Source organism: Canis lupus, chromosome 12 (assembly GCF_003254725.2).
Source record: "Canis lupus dingo isolate Sandy chromosome 12, ASM325472v2, whole genome shotgun sequence".
Classification (NCBI taxonomy): Eukaryota; Metazoa; Chordata; class Mammalia; order Carnivora; family Canidae; genus Canis; species Canis lupus.
Window position 1 is genome coordinate 17,527,146 of NC_064254.1, and position 15,046 is coordinate 17,542,191.

Below are 15,046 nucleotides of genomic sequence, written 5' to 3' on the forward strand. Positions count from 1 at the left end.
TTAAGTGATGGAGTCAAGTTGGATATCTGAGTCTCAGGGAAATTGCCTGTGATAGAAGTTTAAATTCAGAAGTCATAGAAATATAGATGGTAACAGAAGCCATGTATTAGGCTGAGGTTGCCTAAGATTTCCTTGAGGACATCAATGATTTAAGGTCGAGTGAAGGGGAAGACTCTGGAACAGGAAGAGTAGCAGAAGATCAGGAGGAAAGGGAAGAGATAATGTCATGGAACAGAAAGGAGAAAAATATGAAAATGAGGATGGTCAATGGCGACAAATTACAGTAAGAGGCCAAGAATATATAAGGAATAGAAACTTTATATTGTACTATCAAATATTTTAAATACATATCCAAAAAGAAGCCAGAAGGAAGAATACATGTTGTACAATTCTGCTTATATAAAGTTCAAAAGAGGCAAAACAAATTTAGAGCCTTAGAAATCAGGAAGCAGTTACCCTTCGGGATAGTAGCCAGAGGAGGATGGAAGTGCTTCTAGTTTTTGGTAATATTCTGATTCTTGACCTGGGTAGATTATATAAGTATGTTCACTTTGGGAAATCCTAGTAAGTTATAGAATTATGATTTATGCACTCTTCTGTAAGTACCTTACACTGCAATATGAAATATCTATCAATGGAAAAAAGGCCTGGAATCTGGGGGAAGCATAGTCCCTTGACCCAAGAACTCCACTTCTAAAAATGTATCTTACTAGTATAATAGCAAGTATACAGAGATTTCTATAAAAGGATTTCATTACACATTGTTCATAAAGATTAAAAAATAAACTAAATATTTAAGTAACTCACTGATTAAATGCAGGGCAACCATTCAATGAATCTCTAAAGAACACCAGAACACTGCCTGCTGATATGGAAAAGATACACATGCTAATACTAAATGCAAAGCAATGCAAAGCAACTACAGTGAAGTCTGTATCATCTATTTAAAATTCAACTGCAAAGAGTAAGCATATAGGTAAATAGTTCTGAACGCAGTATAAAGGCTTTCATTGGGAAGAGAGGAGTCTTTGGTAAATGGCAGCAAGGATTTCATTTTCTGTCTATAGCAAATCATAATAATAAAGGAGTCAGCATAAGTAATATGCTCAGCTCACCTGGGACAGGTACTTGTCTTGCTTTGCAAGTGTCTGTGTATTTCTGCATGAGTGAATATTCACTCTGCCTAAGCCCAATGAGGGGGAAATATAGAAGGACAACTGAAATTCAATGTGCTCAAATTTGGGGAGCAAGATAAGGCAATGCAATTTGGGGGGACATTTACACATCCACTATAACAATCTCATTTAATATGATGAGTTTCGATTCTATTCAATTTGCATTTTTAATCACTAATTTTTGTTGGGTGCTTTGAATTTTGAGAAAGTACATGAAGTAACTGAATTAAATGTCCTTAGGTTGTCTATGAAAAAACTTTGATATCAAAAGTTTGATATCCACTATCACTACCCTCAGTAAACACTAGGGACAGAGAAAAAAATAAAACTGAATGTATGATGGGATAGCACAGCATCAACTACAAAAATGACTCCTTTCTTTCAGGCTGGCATGTTTGCATTAAAATTATTTCAGTGTGGAAAATGAAAATAGTAGAAGTATCAAATATAGATGGAAGGGTTTTGCTATCTCAGTACAGCTAGAATTAACAGCATTATTCTCTTTTCCTGAGTCTCTCATAGCCCACATTTCTCAACCTCTCATAGAAACCTTAGCTCTAACTGTAAAACCCAATTGCTGATATCCCTCTGCTTTTTCTCATCGAGGCCCTTACTACACCTGAAGAATGAGAGAAAAGAGGGAAAGTTATCGCTCTAGGCTTCTGTTCTTTTTTTCAACCCCTCCTACATCTGCAGCGCTGCTATCACGGATGTCTTCAGACCTGTTCCAATTTTGTTCACTTCTTAAGTGAACTTTTTGTTTCTCTTAAATGAATCTTTTTTTCACTTCCTCTTATTCCTGCCCTTGTGTGGGAAAAGTTTACAGAAAAAGAACAGCTAACATCTGGGTATTCTTCTTACTGATTTATGTTCAGCTTTCTCTTTTGCTTACAGATTGACATTTTTCCAAGGCAAAATATGCTCTAGGTTTTAAACACAAGTTAAAAAGCATTGCTTGTAATGTAATAGGAATATCAGACATTGGGTTAGTACCATGCAGTGATTTCAGTGAACACTAGATGTCAGAGTTTAGTTCTAGATGATTTCCCAGAGAGCAAGCCCTTGAATTGTGTCTAGTTGTTTCATTAGAATTTTTGCTGCATTTGCTCTGTTTCGTCTCAGTAGGTTCCCTGCGACAATTTTTTTCTAGGGCTTATGTGGAAAACAAATACATAAGAAGAGCAATACAAATCCTGAAAAGACAGAGTTAAAGGGTAGATTAACCCCACCAATATTACAACACTATAAAGATTATATAGTATAGTAATGGTATGTGATTACGCAGAACAGTAAGGCAGAAAAAAAATAAAGGTCCAGAAATAACCACACATACCTAGGAAAGTTTAAAACAAGACCAAAAATAACATTTCAAATCACTGAGGTAAAGATGGAATTTTAAATAAATGACAATTTATTTAAAGGAACAACTGGATAGCAATTTGAAAAAAATCTAAAATAAAACTGGATTCATACCTCACACCTTATACCAGAATAAATTCCAAACCAATCTGAAATAAATAAATAAATGGACTTTTAAAAAGAAAAGTCATACAAATACTAGAAGAAAATATGGTTTAGCTTTTTTATTACCTGGATGTGAGAAAAACCTTGTGAAATTCAGGAACTCCAATTCAGAAGTAATAAAAGAAAAATTTTTAAATCTGAAAAATAGTCAAAATACAAATGACAAACTAGGGAGACTATTTACAACTTATATCACACAAGCAGGAAAGAATAAGAAAAGTAGTATATATCAACAAAGACCTCTGCTTATTTTGCCAACAGAAACATAAGAAAATTAAACCAGAAACTTTTTTTTTAAGTGACCTATAACTTATGGGATGGAGACAAGGCTTCTCTGAATATAGCCCATGTATATACTTTTGCCTTTTTAAACAATGTATAAACCTGAGATGTGTAAAAAAAAAATCTAGCTCAGAGAGAGATCAAATATGATAAAAGATTATTAGTAAATCGAGATGAAGGGTAAAGCTGCTGTTTATTAAACTGTTCTTTCAACTATTTTTGTGTTAGAATCAAAACTACTGGTAAAAAGTGGCAGATTTATGGGAGCTCAAACTGTACAAATGACAAACACAAGTCACCACAAATTTAAATATAATATTTTAATGTAAAATATTACACTGAAGATGTTATATTATTCTCATTTTTTTCTTGATGAAGGATTTCTTCTTTACCTTCTCATTGGTAAATCCATGACTAGTAATTATTAAGAAATATTGAATTTGCAATGTTTTAGTCTACTCAAAAACCTTGAAACCAGACATAGTTGACAATTTAGGTCAGCAGTAGATGATAGAAACCTGAGAGGCGAAGAATGTGGAAGTAGAAACAGAGTCCTCAATGAGGAAAGAAAGAGGAAGCAGGGCTCCAAGGAGGGGGAGGGAGAGAAGGATAAATATGATAAAAATAGAAAACTAGTTAATTCAACAATGGTATCAGGCACCATTCTTGTAGTGGGGATATAGCAGTGATAGTTAAATTTCAGTGAACAAAATAAGGAAAATCCCTACCTGCATTCATTCTTGAGGAAATAGTGGTAGGCTCTGTTCCAGGGACTTTACATAGGCTAATCAAATCCCAACAACAACCCCAGGAGATTGGTGCTATTCCTATCTCACTTTTCAGGTGAGTAAGAAAGGCAAAAGAAGGGTAAGTATGCTGCCTAAAGCCCTGCAGCTAATATGTGATAGGGGTAGGAACTAATCCAAGGAGGTAACTCCACCACTCACACTCTTCAATTCTGCTCTATATCACATTAGAAAGTCAAGAAGGAGCTGCATAAAAGACAAAAACAAGCAAACAAAAAAAAGAACAAAAAAAAAAAAAAAAAAGGAAGAGAAAGTGCAGAGAAAAGGTAGAAAAGACACAAAGCATGGTCAGAGGAAAGGATAGCTGTCAGGAGTATTAAACTGAAAAAGGGTCAGGGCACCTGGGTGGCACAGCTGGTTGAGGTTGAGCAGCTGACTCTTGGTTTCAGCTCAGGTCACGATCTCAGGGTCATGACCTCAGGGTCCCGAGACGGAGCCCCACATCAGGCTCCATGGTCAGCATGGAATATGCTTGGGGATCTCTCTATTTCTCCCTCTGCATCCCATGAGTGCTCTTTCTCTCAAATAAATAAATCTTTATAAATAAATCAATTACTTTAATTTAATGTAAAAAAAACTGAAGATGGGCTAAAATTCATGTCTTCTTAATGAATTTATGACACTGAAAATAAAACATGAGATTATCCTTAATGGAAGAGCTGAAGAAGAGCTACTTCACCATTTTATGCAAGCCTTACCCTTGAGAGGTGAACTATGAAGTATGTATAACAGAAAAAGAGAGATTATTACTAACAGTATTTTTGAGTTCATGAACATTCCAGATCAATTTGTTTGCAGACCTGCTAAGCAAGAGACTCAATATTTTCTACCCACTCATTGCTTTGTTGATATAACGTAGCACATTATGACAGCTAGATATTTGGAGAATGAAGTCTTTCTGGATGTAAAATACTGAGGATTTCCACAGCTGTCATACCCTTACCCAGATCACATGTACATTAGTTAATATAATAATGTAATGGGAAGAAAAACTCCCTTCCCCTTAAGTTTTGATTTTTACCTAATCAAGATTGGGTGTTAAGATCATGGCCTTTAATCTACTAACCCAAGTGATAATTTTATTTGAAATAATTCATAAATATTTAATTCACACATATTGAGTCAAAGATTAAATTATCTCTGGGGATCCCTGGGTGGCGCAGCAGTTTAGCGCCTGCCTTTGGCCCAGGGCGTGATCCTGGAGACCTGGGATCGAATCCCACGTCGGGCTCCCGGTGCATGGAGCCTGCTTCTCCCTCTGCCTGTGTCTCTGCCTCTCTCTCTCTCTCTCTGTGACTATCATAAATAAATAAAAATTAAAAAAAAAAATAAATTATCTCTGGAAGAAACTACATGTTACTATCTAACAGGTCAACTTTTGTTTATGCTCAAGATGGATATATGCCAAAGAACATGAGTTCTTCATTATCATCATTAAATGCTGACTCATTCACTAATGATTCAGTTTCCTGTTTAATAAGTTACTTACTCATACTCAATGAAAGGGCTAACTAAGTCTTATATCTTGATCTCTGACAGGAGAGAATGATGATGAATATACTTTAAAACTGTGGTTGATGCAGGCATATGACACCGAATTGCAATTTCAAAATCTCTTTTAAATAGCTACTGCTCAGAGCTACATGAGTCAGCTTGCAGTTAACTGACAAACCTGCTATGCTCCATCTTTTAACTCCAAATTTCAAAATACCTGGCCAACATCATTTAGGGGTCAACACCTCTCTACAGAGTGAAAAGATGATATGCATAAATGTTTTATTTAAGTATATACATAATATAAAATTTTAAAATATATATAGCAAATTAGTCTGGGCTACATATTAAGCAAATTTAAGTCTCTTTCTTCTTCTTCCAGGAACACAAATATTGATAACTCAAAATTTAAAACAAATATCTCATTTCTAAAACTTTGCCTCAGTTTCCATTTTATCTCAGCCCCCTGGGCTAAGCTGCTTGATATTCACACAATTGCCACATTCTCATTCTGTCTCTTTCTCATCCCCACGACCCCCCATTTATAACTACCAACATTTGCTCCTCTATTCCAGGATAACAAATCTGGTTCTCATTCCCTAGCTCCAGTCCTTGACTTTTGCATCTTTTCCTGCAGACCTCATTAAAAACTTTGCTGTAGGTTCCCAGTTCTAAAAAACAAAAATGAACTTTAAAAACTTAAATTAAAAATATTTTTCAGACCCAAATCCAATATCTGAAACCATACAAATCCTGGAAGAGAGCATAGGCAATAATTTCTCTGAAATTGGCCATAGTAACATTTTTCTAGATATGTCTTCTGAGGCAAGGGAAACAAAAGCAAAAATAAACTATTGGGACCATATCAAAATAAAAAGCTTTTGCACAACGAAGGAAAGAATCAACAAAACTAAAGGACAATCTACTGAATGGGAGATTATTTGCACACGATATATCAGATAAAAAGGTTAGTATCCAAAATATATACAGAAATTATACAACTTAATGTAAAAAAAATCCAATTAAAAATAGGCAGAAAACATGAACAGTCATTTCTCCAAAGAAGACTTACAGATGGTCAACAGACACATGAAAAGATATTCAACATCACTCTTCATCAGGGAAATGCAAAGCAACCAGAATGAGATACCACTTCACACTGTCAAAATGGTTAAAATCAACAACACAAGAAACAAGTGTTTGGTGAGGATGTGGAGAAAAGGTAACTCTCATCTACTGTCAGTGGGAATGCAACCTGGTACAGCAACTGCAAAAGACAGTATGGATGATCCTCAAAAATTTAAAAATAGAATTACCATATGATTCAGTAATTCCATTAATGGGTATTTACACAAAGAATACAAAAAAACTAATTGGAAAACATATATGCTCCCCTATGTTTATTGCAGCATTATTTACAATAGCCAAGATCTGGATACAGCCCAATTGTTCATCCATAGATGAATGGATGAACTTGTGGTATATATAGATGATAGATTATTACTCAGCCATAAAAAAAATAAAAAATAAAAATAAATGAGATCTTGCCATTTGCAGCAACATGGATGGATCTAAAGAGTATAATGCTAAGCAAAATATGTCAGTCAGAGAAAGACAAATGCCATATTTCATTCATATGTAGAATTTAAGAAACAAATGACCAAAAAAAAAAAAAAAAGAGAGAAACCAAGAAATAGACTCTTAACTATAGAGAACAAACTGATGGTTATCAGAGGAAGGGTGGGTAGGGGATGGGTGAAATAAGCGTTGGGGATTAAAGAACACATTTATCTTAATGAGCACTGAAGAATGTACAGAATTATTGGATCACTATATTGTACACCGAAAGTAATACATTATGTTTACTATACCGGAATTAATTTTTTAGAATATATTTCTCAGGCTTCATAATTTTCAGAATGTTACCAGAAGAATCCTTTGATTTGACCTCCACAGCAGCCTTGAGAAGGTGGGATGGACCTTATTTATACCTTCAGGTATAAATTTATACCTATAGGATTGGAGACATTGGGAGACTCACCAAAGTCTCCTGACTCAGTCCAGTGTGATCTTCTTTGCATTGTCTAAGTTCTCCAGGTCATGAGAATTTAAGCTTTCAAAGGAAGTAGCATTGAAGTCTCTTTTTAAAAAAAGGCTGATAGTTTTCAGGGTCCAGGCTGGATTTTATTTATATAGAATAACCTCACATTATTCTCAAACCTATGCTTTGTGTTCATTTGAGCAGCTTGCTTGTTCGTTCTTTTTTTTATTCACTCAACTGTATACAGTGATAGGCCAGGTAGGATTATGAAGATCTTTTATGCCACGCCTAAGAGTCTGACTTCATTTTTGTAGCTTCAGGGATTGGAGAGGAAGAAACAGAAAGAAAAAAGGTGGCATCTGCAACACTAGGTTAAATATTAGGTATGTGGGGCCAGGGGGTAGCTTCTGAGGGAAAATAAAGATAATAGAATCACCAGTCTTACTAATCTTTGAAATAAGGAACAGAGAGGGACGCCTGGGTGGCTCAGCAGTTGGGCCTCTGCCTCCAGCTCAGGGTGGGATCCTGGAGTCCTGGGATCGAGGCCCACATCGGGCTCCCTGCATGGAGACTGCCTTTCTCTGTGTCTCTCATAAATAAATAAATAAAAATAAATAAATAAATAAATAAATAAATAAATAAATAAGGAACAGAGAAAAGGAGCTGATTTAAGAGAATAAATGAGGGGTTCAATTTTAGATATTTTGGAACCATGGAACATTCAGAAGGTACATCCAATAGAAAACTGAAGAGAAACATATTTCACTCGGTTAGACTGTGTTAAGAAACAAACCCCCATTTTTTTCTTATATATAACAAAAGTTTGTTTCTTGCTTAGAATACATATCAGCTGAATCTCTGTCATGTTGGTTGTCTTCATTCTTTGATCATACCTGAGACAGCAGCCCTCATCAGGGGCGTGCCCAGAGCCAGCCTTGCAGTGACTCCAAGTTTTTGCTCAGATGCATCTGACACCACATCAGTTTATATTCCATACAAGTCACATGGCCTAAGTCAGCATCAGTGGGGTAGGAAAGAGTACTCCCACAGAGGGAGCATTGCAAGTCCTATGGTAAATAAGCCAGGAAATAAGATCCTCTTTCAGGAAAAAGAAGTAAATAATTTGAGGCAATAATACAATCTACCACAAGTTTGGAAGTGTCATGGCGTATAAAAGAGATATAAATTTGAGAATCGTTAGTGTACAAGTTGCAGTTGAAGCCATGGGAATAAAGTCACAGAGTATTTTAGACTTCTGAGAAATATCAAGAAGAAAACTACTCTCTACATACACTGCCATATATACCATTGCACCATTGCTCATAATGTTGTCTTATCCAGAGTGCCCTATTGGTCACTCTTACATCCAAATTCTGTTTATAATAGTGTGGTAGATTTTTTTTTTTTTTTACCTCTTCTTAATTACACCCTGTCTTCTTTATAGGAGTATTAGCTCTCCCTACTGTACAGTTTTGTTAGGTGGTAAGACTAGCTGTTTGCTTTTCCACTGTAGGAGCTGAAAGGGCCCCCAAATCTTCTTTGACTGTATCTTTCCTTTTACTGTCCTACATTGTCAAGGGGTAAGTTGCATAAACTCAGTCAGTTGGATGCTTGTGAGAATCTGACTCCTGAATAAATGCCACAAGGACAAGTGAGAGAGTTGTTCATTCAATCCAGCAATGGAATCTGCTCTTACAGTGTCAACTTCCTATCCCTCTGCAACAGCTTGGATCCTTATCCATTTCAAAGTGGGTTCTCCTGCTTTCCCAGCAAATCTGTGAGCTCTTCGTAATAACAGTATCCTTGTGATAAAGCTTATTACCTTTAAATCATTTAAAGTTGGTATATTAGTCAGTTCAGATTACCGTAACAAAATACCATAGACTGAGTGGCTTAACTACAGAAATTTAATTTCTCAGTCCTGGAGGCTGAAAGTCCAAGATTGGGGTGCCAGCATGGTCAGGTTCTGAGTCAGAGCTCTCTTCCTGACTTGCAGATGGCCACGTCTTGCTGTGTCCTCACATGCGAAGTGGGGAGGGTGGCAGTCCTATCAGACCCCACCCTTATGACTTTATTTAACTCTACTTACTTCCTAAAGACCCTATCTCCTGACACAGACACATTAGGGGTTAGGCCTGAGAATGAGGGCATACTTTCTAAAGGCAGAGGTACTAGAATATTGACAGTGATACTAAATTATTAGTATTTAAAATAACTTCTGAATCCAATCAGCCAAATGAGAGCAGCTGGTCCCTGGGAGACTGGCCTATTAGTGACAAGCTTTTGACCTTACTAGGATATAGAATCTGAATCACTTTTCAGACCCCAGGTATATAAATTGTTTCACTACCCCTTAATGGCTGCATATTTGCAAGTGTTGTAGGCAATTCAGAGAGGAAGTAAATGGGTTCACTTTAGTCTTTTAGGCACTTTGAGATATTAAAGCAGACCAAGCACCATTATCCTGGAGGCACAATGGCTGTTTCTCTGTTTTATAAACTTCTTAGATTTGATCTCTTTGAAGTTTAATTTATTCTGCACTTCCGGTGCATTTCTTTTATGCATTAATATACAACTTTTTGACATCTAGAAATTCAGGTGCTACATGATGGGTGAGCAGTTTCATTTCTCAGCACATAGGTTTTCCTCATTCCACAGTCGCACTCGAGCCCTTCACCCAATCTCCAGAGGCAAAATAATCATAATCATAATAAAATAAAAATTTAAAGTAATAAATTTTATGGTTTATATTACACTTCCCTCAGAATACAGACACCTTTTTTGAAATTCCCTCTATTCCTGCAAGGAAGGAAAATGCAGTGTTACTGCCACTTTGAAAACAGTAAAAAAAAAAAAAAAAAAAAAAAAAGGCTAGGGTTTATCTATGTAGATTTTTGGTAATATTTCTCCTAATACTGTCCATGGACCACTAGCATCAGAATTACTGGGGGGGGGGGGGGGGGGGCTTGCTCAAAATCCATATTCTGAGTGCAACCCCAATTCTATAAGAACAGACTCTTTTAGCAGTTTAAGGCATCGATCCTCAGGTGATTTTAGTGTACATTAAAGGTATTTTATCCTACTTTTGGACATAGGGTTTGAAAAATGAAAACCTCAAGAGGACGAGCAATTTGGCTCATTCCCCCAGATGTCCCCATCACCTAGAACATTGGCTGACATTTACCACATACTCAGATATTACTGGTTAAGTAAATGAACAGAAAAGAACATGAAGTCATAAGCTTAAAATAGGAATAACTAGAAATAGGAGGAAGCATTGAAACATGTTAGAATTCTGGCTCCATTGTTTATCAGTGCTTGACCTTGGACAAAAACTTAACCTCTCTGTTCCTCAAGGTTCTCAAGGAGACCACTGGCTTAGCTTGTTGTGAAGAAAAAATGAATTTAAATATACAGAGTGCTTAGAACAATTCTCGTCTAAAACACTCAAAAATTGTGTTATTTAGCAGTAATCAGCCCGAGGTCAGGCATCTCATCTCAGCCAGATCTGACCTGGATTTTCTCACTCCTTCAACACTAATATATATTTGTGTGTGGTTTTTTTTTAAAATTTTATTTATTTATTCATGAGACACAGAGAGAGAGACAGAGACATAGGCAAAGGGAGAAGCAGGCTCCATGCAGGGAGCCTGATGTGGGACTCAATCCCGGGACTCCAGGATCATGCCCTGAGCTGAAGGCAGACACTCAACCACCGAGCCACCTTAATATATATTTGAATGACTTGGCATACATCAGAAGGACTCCTCTTTCCAAAATAACACTTTCACCACGCTATTTGGTCTTTCATATATGGGTAGAAATTTCCACCATTGCAGTCATTTTTCTAAAGTAGATAGGGAAACAGCGACTGTTTTCTAGTAAAACAAGCACCTGTTACTAAGGATGGGGTGGCAAACACAAACGAAGCTCTCCTTTTTTTCCCATTAGCTACTTTTCTCCTTTCACCCTGGCCAAAGATTAGTTGTGTCAGTGTGCCCACCAAGGAGTAGACTCTGGAGGTCCACACAGAGATGCATGCTCCTCCAGCCTCAAATTTGGAATACATACTTTTTTTTTTTTAATTGCTCGGGTTAAAGAGAAAGGGGGTGAAGGAGTGAAGGGGTAATTTTTTTTTAAGATTTTATTTACGTATTCATGAGACACATACACACACACACACACACACACACACACACAGACATAGGCAGAGGGAGAAGCAGGCTTCATGCCTGGAGCCCAATGGGTGACTTGATCCAGGACCCCAGGATCAGGACCTGAGCCCAAGACAGAGGCTCAACCACTGAGCCACCAAGTGGCCCCGAGGGGGTACATTAAAAAAAAAAAAAAAAAAAAAAAAAAAACTAGGTGAATACGGAATTTTAAATCCTGAAGACATTCATTTAACAACCTCTTTTTGTTTTGTTTCTGTTCAATCCAAAGCACTAAACCCCTTCCTGGGGTCAGCATTGATTTTAAACCAATATGAAGACAGAAACGACCACCGTCCCACAGATCGTGGCATCTCAAAGGAAGAACAAACAAACTAAAAGCTGTTTTCTCAAGGTCTGCTCCCTAGATCTACATTCGATAATTCTGGCAGCACGGTGGGGATAGATTTGGACCGGACATGAAACCCTTTTCACAAGAATTGATTAAATCTGATAATTAAAACAAAACCAGAAAACTTCCTTGTTCCTTCACCGGGGAGGCGCACCCCAGGAAAGGAGAGGGCACTTCAGGGGGGACGCATGTGTGAGGACGGCTTTTGCCTTTTGCTGGGGGATGGGGGGGAGTTGGGGGACAGAAGGTGGTAACCGGAGCTGAGATGTAAGAGGGCACATAGCATGAGAAACAGGACAAAAGCAGCAAGCCCAGGGGCGAGAGTGAGAAGGAGAAACAGGAGTGATGGGGGGTGGGGACACTTTAAAACGTTAGAAAGGGGCAGCCCGGGGGGCCCAGCGGTTTAGCGCCTGCCTTTGGCCCAGGGCATGATCCTGGAGACCCCAGATCGAGTCCCTCATGGGGCTCCCTGCATGGAGCCTGCTTCTCGCTCTGCCTGTGTCTCTGCCTCTCTCTGTCTCTCTGTCTCTCATGAATAAATAAATCTTTTAAACAAAATAAAAATAAGCAAGTCAAAGGCTAGGAAGAGGGACACCTGGCTCAGCAGTTGAGGACCCGCTTTAGGCTCAGGTCCTGATTCTCCGTCTGCGGATCGAGTCCCCCATAGGGGTCCCCTGCACGGGGCCTGCTTCTCCCTCTGCCTGTGTCCCTGCCTCTCTGTGTGTCTCTCATGAATAAATAAACAAATAAAATCTTAAAAAAGAAAAATAAATAAAAAGGCCAAAAAAAAAAAAAAAGAAGAAGAAGAAGGCGGAGGCGGAGGCGGAGGTGGAGGGCCCCGGGGCGCCCGGGGCAGGGGGCGGGGCCGGCAGGGCGCCCGGGAGCCACACCCCCCGCCGCGGGGTCGGGCGCCCTCCCGAGCTTAGCGGGACTTTGCTGCGGGAACGGCCGGCAGGAGCCCCGGATGAGCGAGCCGCCTGCCGGGCAGGGGCCCTCGTGGCCCCGCCGCGCTGCGAATGCCGCCGCCGCTCCGTGCATCCCGGGGCGCGACAGGTCGTCTCCGGGCGCGGGGAGTCCGGCGGCGGCGGGGGGGGCGGGCGCGGGCGCGGGCGGAGGCCTGGGCGGCTCCCCCGGCGGCTCCCCCGAGACCCTGCCGGCCGCAGACGGGCTGGACTGTGAGCCCTGGATCCGAGAGAAGGTGCTGTTCCTTCTGCACCCAGAGAGGTGGCTGGGGACCCCAGGGGACTCTGCAAGGGCAGGAGAGGCCGGCGGGGAGGACCTTTGCCCGGCGGCCGGAGCCGCCCGGGACCCCGACTGCGAGCGGGTTCCCGGCGGCGGCGGAGGCGCGCCCGGCTCCGGAGCGCCCCCCAGGTCGGTGCTCGTGAGGATCGTGGACTACCAGGCGACCGAGGAAGTCCTGTGGACCGCGTGGACCAAGGGCCTCGCGGCCGCCCGGACCCAGGAGCGCTCCGTGACCGGCGATCACTTTCCGCACCGGCAGGGAGTGAGGCGGGCTGTGGGGCGCAGGGCTGCGGGGACCCCCGGGCTCTCCCAGCTTCGGGGGAGGCGCCCCCGGCCGCGCTCGCAGAGGCCACCTCGCAGCCCCCTGGGACTGGACCGCCCAAGGATAGGACACAGGGAAGAGGAACCGGAGGAGTGTTGCGGGCTAGTGGACGAGCGAGGCTCCTTAGGAAAATGCTGCTCCTGGAGCACCGACCTGTAATTAAAGGACAGCGAGGACCTTTCAAGAGGCCGGGGCAGCGCTGCAGGGAGGCGGATGACACCCCACAGCCCACAGCCCACAGCCCGCACCGAAGGCGGAACTGTGAGCCACACCATACCTCCCTCCTTTGTGTCTTGAATATATTGTGACGGCCTGGGGCCCTAAGTCGTGGGAAGAGGGGAAGGAAAGGGGTTTTCACGTTGGTAAAATGTGGGCCTTTTGAAATACGAAAGTCGATTGTTGATTCTCACTTTGAAGTACCTCTCAGCGCACCTCTTGCCTGCCTCCCCCGCGCTCTTTAAGACCTAAAATCAGAAGTCAAGTTTGAGGGCTGCTCTCTGCAAAGGGGGTGGGGAGTAGATGGAGAGAGGGGCTTGTTTTAAAGCTGAAAAAGAAAGTAAAAAGAAATGAGAAAATTAAGGCATCAAGTAAAGAAAACCTTTCCTTTTTACTTTCCCCTGATGTGCACATTTTCCTTTTTTTTTTATTAAGTTTTAGAAAAAAAAAAAAGTGGAAAAAGAAGAGGGAGAGAACAGAAGACCCAGCTTTGAAGGTTAAATGCCTTAATTTAAAGGGGTTTTACTACCCCCAAAGTATATAGTTTAGTAAAAATGCTTTTTACCTGGTTTTTATTTATTTTAATGTTTTAAATATGGCAGATAAATCTGATCTAAAGGTAGATAATGTAGAGTTTGCCATAAAATATTTTGTATATGTTACTGCTGTTTCTTATTAATAACATTTGTATTCAAAACTGGATTGAAAATACAAGTCTCTTCTGGTGCTATTGAAATAAATCTATTTGTTCCTCTTTTTTATTAAACATCACTTTTATTGATTCTTGAGTAGTGTGGTCTGATTTGGAGATCTGTGAGGAGGAAAGCATTCCCTATAGAGACGAACTGCTTGACCTACGCACTGTTGAAGAAGTATTTGGTTACTTCGAGAATTAACAAAACAAATGGATGCTGGCTTTTGAAGAGTAGACTGTTGAACAGTGCCCCCTACCTCACTCCTCCCTCTTGGATCTTTATTTTCAGTTGAGAGCTTGAAATGCCCTCAAATATCATCTGATCCATCTCTTACCTCCTGGCAGACAGATAGGTAAGATACCTATTTTACAGATGAGCCAACCTAGGTATAGAGGTCATGTGGCTTGGGTAAGTCACATAGGTAGTAATTGCAGAGGCTTACTGAGTAGAAAAGAATACTATATTCTCCATCCTAAAGGTTTGAGAATGGCCTTTAGTGGGACTTGCTTGTAAGTCAAAAGATGGCAGAGTGTCCTGGGTTGTCTGACTCATGTTTATGGGAAGTGCTAGAATTATCTCGATGCTCCCTTAGTCCTGCAGGGCCTGTTGGCTAGAGGATCACCACCAGCAGTTCTTAGGACTAAGAGATCCACACCTGAGGGAGGAATGCAGCACCTGACCTCATC

General features: G+C 40.3%; 1 protein-coding gene across 1 annotated transcript; it reads left to right on the forward strand.

Annotated features, from left to right (window-relative positions):
- Window positions 1-12,796: 12,796 nt before the first annotated feature.
- Window positions 12,797-14,446, forward strand: C12H6orf141 (chromosome 12 C6orf141 homolog). The gene has a single exon (XM_025418994.3). The coding sequence runs from the start codon at window positions 12,850-12,852 to the stop codon at window positions 13,606-13,608; it is 759 nt and encodes a 252-aa protein (XP_025274779.3). The 5' UTR covers window positions 12,797-12,849; the 3' UTR covers window positions 13,609-14,446.
- Window positions 14,447-15,046: the final 600 nt, after the last annotated feature.

Bases quoted from the DNA above. Each gene is read 5' to 3' on its own strand.
- C12H6orf141 (XM_025418994.3), top strand. From the start codon at position 12,850: ATGAGCGAGCCGCCTGCCGGGCAGGGGCCCTCGTGGCCCCGCCGCGCT.